Source organism: Geospiza fortis, unplaced genomic scaffold, assembly GCF_000277835.1.
Source record: "Geospiza fortis unplaced genomic scaffold, GeoFor_1.0 scaffold54, whole genome shotgun sequence".
In the NCBI taxonomy this organism is placed as follows: Eukaryota; Metazoa; Chordata; class Aves; order Passeriformes; family Thraupidae; genus Geospiza; species Geospiza fortis.
This window is the reverse complement of record NW_005054301.1, coordinates 6,156,706-6,164,720: the sequence shown is the minus strand read 5'-3', so window position 1 is coordinate 6,164,720 and position 8,015 is coordinate 6,156,706. Positions and strand designations below refer to the sequence as shown.

Genomic DNA, 8,015 nt, shown 5'->3' with positions numbered 1-8,015 from the left:
CTGTGAGGAAAAGCCTTGCAAGGGAAGAAGACTTGTACCAGCCCTGAGGCACAACTGCCTTTACCTGTGGGCTTCCAGGTTTCCATGTCAGTGCTAGACAGAGTACCTTAAATTTGGGGATTACTTTTGGATTAACCTGTTGAAGAGCTTGTGGTCCTTGTTGGGAAGTGGGAACTGCCAAAGCAGAACCAGCACAGACAAAGAGCAAGGAGAGGAGTGAGAGCTGCCTTTTTCTCACAGGCTGAAACTGACACATGAGAGCTGGCAAAAGCTTAAAATACACTGAGACTGCAAACATCATTGGCTTCAACAGGCAGGATTACATCAAATTTTGTGAGGGTGCAAAAGACTTGTAAGTCACCATCAAGAAGTTAGGACCTCAGTGTTTCTTCATTTGCACGGAGACACGTGGGAGACCTGCCTGGGCATGGCTGGGAGACACTGCTGGGTGGCAGCGCTCTGCTGGCAGCCTGTGCTCAGGGACACCAGAGGTGACAGGGAAGGTTTAACCCCAGGGCTTCATCAGCTACCATGCTACATCTCCGTGCCAATCGCCACATCACCTTTACAGTTACTTCCCAAAAAATGTAAACTATTTTTCCTGGTGCATGAGGCTGCTTTATGTTTTGTCTCCCTATAACTATCCTCCTAAACCATCTTGCTGCAGCTCCTAAAGCCTTATTAAACAAACCTTTGCCCTGTAAGGCTGGAAGACACAGGGAGCCCAGGGACACTGATAACCCAGTGGTGTGTTGTTCCTGGGCTCTGTGGGACAGCTGCAAGGGGTACTCAGGCAGGGAAAGGATGAGGGGTTTGGGAGCACTGGGGCTGGAACAAGTTTTCTGCTGGTCAGTGGTGGATACTGCTGGCTTTGGGGCTGGGGTATGTCAGGGTCCCTTCACAAGGGCACCTACAGCCCTGCACTGTAGTGCCTGGGGACATGGGGTTCTGTAGATGCTGCTGACTTTGTCAGAGTGCTCACACTGCTGTGGCCAAGGAGGGCTGCCAGGAGCGAGTGGTATAAAAAAGCTACAACTGGGACCACACAGAGGAGGGACAGGCAGACAGTGGTGGGTCCCCTTCAGAGGAAACATGGGCATTGGACACAAGCCCTGAAGCCAGGAGCCCCTGTCTCCCCCTCAGAGCAGCAGTCCCCCACCCAGATCCTCATCCTTCCATTGGGTGGGATGTCCTGCTGGCAGTTCCTGCCACCCTGGAGTGAGGAGGGTCTTAGGGCTCTCCCCTCTGGCAGGGACAGGGAAAGGAGCTAGCATTCCCCTGGGCATGTGATGCCTGCAGCAATCACAGGAACTCCATGGGCTAGGGCTCATTAGGTTCCTGTTACCTCCATGGACCTGGAGGGAGCCCTGACAGCTGGAGCTGCAGCTCCCAAACCTCTTGTGTAAGTGATGTTTCCCCTTGCTCCTGCCCTGCCCCAACTATTCTGCCCATCATGGCTGCATTGGGACAGCCACATCCCTCCCAGCACTCACATTCTTGCTATCCAACACCCCATGCCACAGGAGGAGCAGGGGACAAGGCCACACACGGCGCCCAGGTGATGGAGGGAGAGAAGCAACACAGGGGTCTGTGCAAGGCAGGTGCCTGGCCCCGCCAGGTCTGATAGGCAGAGCTGCCAGGAACATCTCAGTGCCAGGCAGCAGCCAAAGAGGTGACACCAGACACCAGGAACTGTGTACAGGAAAAGCCACTGTGTGTTAGTGTGTTTGAATTTGTTTTAACCCTAATCATGAGTCTTGATAAACTTATTTTTATTAATTAACATACTTGATTTATGTAACTTTCTTTTTTAAACATGTAATACTACCGGGGTATTAAAGACAATACAGAAACCATCACATACATCCTCAAGTGCTGCACTTGGTTCTCCTTGGCCTCAGAGCAAAACCAGCCAGGCAGAAATGAGACACAGTGACAGGGAAAGCCTGTGTGGTCCACACAGACTTTGAGTGATATGGGAACGGGAGCAGCGAGTTCCCCTCATCTGTGAGGTAGTGAAGGAGGAACTTCATGGGCTATTTTTGAGGCAAAGGCCATGTAGGCTGTGCTCCAGGACACTGTGGATGCCTGGAAATGGGATCCAAAAGGGATCCTGCAAGCTCCTGAACGATATGCCCAGCTGCACAATTACAACTCACACAGTCCATCCCTGCTATATGGTGGCACTATGCAGGTTCACATAACCTTAACGCCCACCTCCAGCTTCCCCTGGCAGGGATCTGCCCTGTCCCCATGTCCCCAGCCTCAGGCAACACCAGCATTATGGCTTGGAGAGTCATAATGTAACCCCCATGACAGGCAGCCCTGTCAGGTGTGGCAAGGAGCCACCTTGGACCCCAGTTCTTGCTATGTTAGGCTCCACCCTTGTTCCTCAGAGCAGGATAAACCACAGGTCCCATCATTTAAGGTAACCTTGAAACCTTTGCAGATCTTGCCCTCCAGTCTTTTGTTTGAGGCTTTCAAACAAACAAAAGAGAAGGGGTGAGAACAGGATGGGCACGGTGAATAGGGACAGGTACCAGTCCCACACTGTGGTGTGGAGGGGAAGGGAAGCTCACCCAAGGGTCTCCCAGCACCCAGCTGAACTCCAGCACAGGGATAGCCCCCAGCCCAGGGAGCAACCTGCTGGCTGCCCATCTCCAGCACCACACCAAGGACAGTCCCTTGGTGGTGCAGGATTGGTGATGGGGACAAACCCTGTGTCACTGCCCTACTCCAGCCTGAGTGGGTGCCCATGGAGAAGTTCCCTGGCTTGTTGGAAAGCAGACAGGAGCTGCCAGCTCCCATGTCTGACCAGCTTTTATTGAGCAGGGCAAAGCTGAGATGCAGCTGTGAACACATGAGGAGCCCAGTTCCCTTCTGTTCCCAAGCAGAACAGCTTCCCAGGCAAGATCCCTGGCACCTGCCTGGCTTGCCTCGTGCCAAAGCTGGGACGGATGCAGCCCACAGCCTTGCCTGCCCCAGGTTTCCTTCCTCCCCAGCTGCGGAGCACTGGCAGGACAGAGAGGTTTTGCAGGTGCAGCCCTGTGAGCCGTCTCCACTCACTGCCACATCATGCTGTCCCCTCCCCAGCCAGTTCCAGCAGCACATGCACCAGCTTGGCTCCTCATTGCCCCTAGAATGTCCTCAAACACCAGCACACTGCTTGAGCTCCTCATCTTCAGCCCCAGGCTTGGTCACAAGTCCTTTTCTCTTGCTGCCAGTGGGGCAGAAGGGGCAAGGGAGTCCTTGGTGCCAGGCTGTGCTCCCACCAGGGCCAAGCAAGAGTAACAGTCAGCTCTTCCATGCTGGAGTCCTGCTCCCGCTGCGGCTTGGAGGGACACGACTCCACAAGTGCCCCGTGCCGGAACAAAGGCAGCTGGCTCCGCCCGTGGTGGGAGCGGGGCTGGGGCAGGGCAGGGGCTACCTGCGGGGTGTGCCACATCTGCAAAGAGAGCAGGGCACGGCGTGAGCACTGCCAGCACGGGAGCCTCACCTGCTCTGCCCTGGGTCCCCCTCTTTGTGCCTGTGACACACAACTGCAGGGGTAGGGCCTGCAGGCAGACTCTTCGTGGGGAGCAGTGAGGGTGGTGGGGCTGGCACTGCTGAGCCCCCAACAGCAGCCTTCAGACAAAAGGGGAAAATGCTAGAGCAAACTGCTAGCCACAGGTGTCACACCTCAAAAGTGCCCACAATGAGTCCCGCCTGTGCTGTTACAGCAAAGAGTTTGAGAAAGTGAGATAAAGGATGGAAAGAGTAGAGTAACCCAAACAATCAGTCAAGGACAGCAGTAAGGACACAACTGGCAGCAAGATGAGGCTGAAACTGGAAATTCATGGATCCATGAAACCCAGCATGGTCTGTGATGGCAATAGAGCTAAACACCATCAAGTCACCCAGCCCATCCATCCCCATCCTGCCCAGCTTTGAGCTGCTGAGCCTGGGGACTACCAGGTACCTCCTGAGTCTTTGGTAGAAGGTCTGTTTCCCCACAGCCACTGTCCCCTCCTGCTTACTTCTGTGTCTGCTCTGCACAAACCTTTCACTGCTCACAGTGTCAGTAAAGATCTAAATGCTTAATGAAGACACATCCCAAGAAAATGAACCCAGAAGACACCACCCATACCTGCCCCTGCTCACTTACAGTTCACAGTCTTTCCGTCCCTTCTTGTCTTGTCTTCTCTTGCCTCGGCCCTTGGACCTCCTCCTTCAGAAGGAAAGTACCACAAGAAGGGCTGATGAGTGGGAGATGAGACCCACAATCCCAGCCAGTAACAATGCCCCTGGTGTCACTTACCTTCCCAACCTCATCAGGTCCTGCCGGGGCCTGCAGAGCGGGAAAGATGACAGAGAGAAGTGGTTATTGGGCAGTGCTGCATGTTGAGCTACAGGAGCTGGCCCTGGGACATGCCCCAGTGCACTGCACAATCTACCTGTCACCATTCATGTTTAAAACAGACACAATATCACTTCTCTTGACCTTTCAAGCCCTCAGTCAGGAGCTGATTGCAGCAGGCAGAGAGCAAGCAGAGACAGCACAGGGGCTGGTTGGCTTGGGTGACTACCCTGGGGAGGTGGCATTTTGCCAGTGAGTATGAGGAGGGCAAGTTCAGCTTTAGCTGCTCTCAGTGGCAGCTTTCACATCTCATAGTGAAACAAGGTGCAGCATCCTGAGTGGCAAACATGGGGGATTTGCTGCAAAGTCCTGGTAGTGGGTTCTCAGCCATGACCTACCTCCCCCATGGGGGTCACAGCCAGGACATCTGCCACACCTACACTAACTACAAAAGGCAGTGATGTACTGGTGTGGAGAGCAGATTAGAAAGAAGCCAAAAACTGCTGCAGAAGGCAGCCTGCACAAGTGCTCTAGGAGATCCCCTGGATGTTACCCTGGGGAGGAAAACCACAAAAGGCTTAGGAAATTCCCTGCATGGGAAATAGCTGGAAGCACAGAAGGAGGCAAGTAATATATTTGCTTCTTCCCACTCTCCCTTCTGCATCTACTGACAGACAGAGACCATGTGGAGCTGGGTCTGCTCCAGTACAGCTGCTCATAAAACTGCAGGGGAATACCAATCTGGGAATCCTCAGGATCTTCTTCCAGGAAAGGATCGTGTCTAATGGCTGCCCAGCAGGACACTCATTCTCTAGTTTTCACAATACTAAATCACCCTTGGATCATGATGAAGAGTGATGACCAGGGCCCCCCTTGCAGGCAATGCTGGAGTCTCTATGGCAAGGACCAGCTGCAGGCAGCACCGGAGCTGCTCCCACAGCACTGCAGTCATCAGGCAGAGGCCCCATCCTGCCCAGGCTTTCACCACTTTTGGGACACAATGAGCACCCCAAGGGGTTGACAGGTGCCAGGAGTCTGTGGCAGGCAGGTGCTGTGCATCCATTCCAGGCCAGCACTGCATATCCAGGCCAGGCTGGCACTGCATGTTTTAGGCTTTCACTTGTTGGCTTGGATGTAAACCTCTGCTGTACCCCCAGGTCTGTATGGGGTAGCCTCCCTTAAGTGGTGGCCCCAAGACTCAGCTGTTGAGCTTTCTCTTTGGGCCACAGTCACATCCAGGCGTGACAAGCCATGGAGCTCCCTGCAGAGCCACCACCTTGGACATGCTATCACACACCAAACTGCTGCCAGAGCCACCAGCCTTGCTCCATTACCCACAGGCAGATCCTCTGGCTAAAGGAGCATAGACTGGGCATGCCAAGGCAGCTGCAGGGATGGGGAGCACAGCCTGCAGACAGTGCGTGGAGCCTGACCTGTGTTCACAATGGCACACACCCCATTGTCTGCGGGGAGCAGGTGCAGCGCTGTGCTGCAGCCTGCAGCTGGGTAAGGGCCACAAGCACCAGCAAGCCCCAGTGCAAAGACAGCCAGAGGGGTGCCAGCCCAGCCAGGGTGCCCACGGGGTGCCCCTGCTCCACACACAGGGGGAGCTGGCAGGCTTGCTCACGCTGGAACCCAGGAGTCCCTACCTGCACTCGCACTGCTTGTGCTCGGTGAACGCCATCTCCACATAGGGTGCCTCCCCGTTTGGCTTTATCTTCAGGAGCTGAAAGAAGAGCAAAGGTTACTTCTCAGGCAGTGACAGGAGGGGGCTGGAAAGACTCCTGAGCTACTGCCTTGCCACCCCAGGTTCTTGGGAAGATGCATGTCTAACTTGTTCCTCGGGACCTCCAGCAACAGAGTCCATCTCCACACGTAGGCAGCACTGGCCAGGCCCAGCTGCCCTGGCAGCTTGGGAGGCTCTGCCAGCGCCACCCCTTGTTTTCAGAGCTTTAATTTAAGTCCCACGGTCTTGGGATTTCCCAGCCTTAGAAAAGATTTTTCAGTCTCTGCCTTCCTGGAGAATTTTCACATATTTGATCCCTTTGCACACCTCCCTTCTCTGATAGAAATATCCTCCCAGTCACGTTTTTCAGGCCAATCCCATTGCTGCTGCCTCCTCCTGGACACTTTTCGTACAACTCTGAGTTGGAATTGACTAGAGTCAGTACCACAGCGCCTCCCCAGCCCAGGGCTACAGGATTTGCCCTGTCACGTGTCACAGCCCAGCCTGAAGTTTAGGTTGGACATCCAAGGGCCTTACAGGATACGTTCATCATTGGTGTGAGCCACACTAGCTCCTGCGGAAGTGTCTGGCATTCCCACCCTGCATATAGCAGCAGGATCCCTCCCATAGAGGGAGACCTGTGCTCGGGGAGCTGCCTCCTGTTCACACCAGGCTTTTGATCCACCTCAGCCAAGAGCTTGTTGCCATCCTGCCTTCCAACACACTTTCAACCTCAGAGAGACCAAAGTCACTGGTGGTTTATTGCAGGCATTCCCTAGTGCATCGTCCATGGCAAAGCAGAGCATTTCCCTGGTCCCTGCAGCATCAGCAGGTTGATCTCTGACAGCTCAGGGCAGGGGCTGCAGTGTGAGGACAGCTGCTGCCTGGTACGTGGGGAAGAGTTGAAGAGCCCAGGACCTCCCACCCCGCAGTGGTGACTGAAAACTCGGCTGGCTCAGCCCTTCATGCTCACCGTGCCCCAGTGTGGGGGCATCCATCCAGCACCACCCCAAGCATCACCTGACAGAGGAGAGCCTCACTCCTCCCTTCGATTCAAGGGCAGTACCTGCTTTGACCCAGCAGGCAGCCACAGCTAACTGGAACACCCCCCAGCCCTACCACAGGACAGGAAAGATCTGGAAAAATAACAGCAATGAGCGAGACAGACCACACAGAGAGAAGCCGGGGAAGGAGGGGGTGAGGCCAGTACCCCCAGGGGTGACACCTGACCTCAGGGCCAAGCCCAAAGAGCAGGCAGAGGGACCCTACTGCCTTGGCATGCATTTCAGCAGTTGTAAGTCCTCTCCCTCGCTAGCCACACTGCTGCAATGTCCAGGGGATGCAAAGCTGCGAGTTCACTTCCCGGCGCTCGGTGAGCCCCCCTCCAGCTGTGCGGCCCAGCCCCGGCCCCACAGCAGCAGCTCGTACCTGCATGGTGACCGTGCTGGTCTCCACGGGCACGCAGCGGAGACCCTCGCCCCCACAGCAGCCTCCGCAGCGCTGCAGGGAGACGCAGGAGGGTCTGAAAATGTACTCCACCTCGTTGGGGAATTCGGTAATGACGTCCACCAGCTGCTCCAGGGGCCGGCAGAAACTACGATTCCAGATCTCCCGAAAGGTAAGGACTGCAAGAGACAGGGACAGGGACTGTAAGGAGGCCCCCAGGGAGGCAGAGCCCAGCCGGGCCGCTGCCGGGCAGGTGCAGCAGCCGCGGGGAGGTCCTGCAGCCACCACGGAGCACAGGGAAGCAAAGGATCACTTTGTGTTCCCAGTAAGTCCGTCACCGTACTGCGCGCATCACTGTGCGGGGGCTCACGCAGCCACCCCGACAGGCTCCTTCTCTCTATCCGGCAGCTCCGTCCCCTGCCCAGGCACTCCGCTCGTCCCCGAGCTCCGCCGCAAAGGGGCTCCCCCGCACCTCGCCCGGCCGGACAGCCGTCCCCTGGGGCTTTC

General features: G+C 55.8%; 1 protein-coding gene across 1 annotated transcript in view; it reads right to left on the bottom strand.

Annotated features, from left to right (window-relative positions):
* Nucleotides 1–1,757: 1,757 nt before the first annotated feature.
* PGF (placental growth factor) overlaps nucleotides 1,758–8,015 on the bottom strand; it is a 12,426-nt gene continuing 6,168 nt past the window's right edge. Inside the window, exons 2-6 of the mRNA XM_014310621.2 lie at nucleotides 7,491–7,687; nucleotides 5,986–6,062; nucleotides 4,298–4,327; nucleotides 4,145–4,207; nucleotides 1,758–3,445 (exon numbers count right to left, since the gene is read on the bottom strand). Coding sequence (XP_014166096.2) covers nucleotides 3,424–3,445; nucleotides 4,145–4,207; nucleotides 4,298–4,327; nucleotides 5,986–6,062; nucleotides 7,491–7,687 — 389 coding nt within the window. The 3' untranslated portion in view covers nucleotides 1,758–3,423. The remainder of the gene's footprint in view (nucleotides 3,446–4,144; nucleotides 4,208–4,297; nucleotides 4,328–5,985; nucleotides 6,063–7,490; nucleotides 7,688–8,015) is intronic.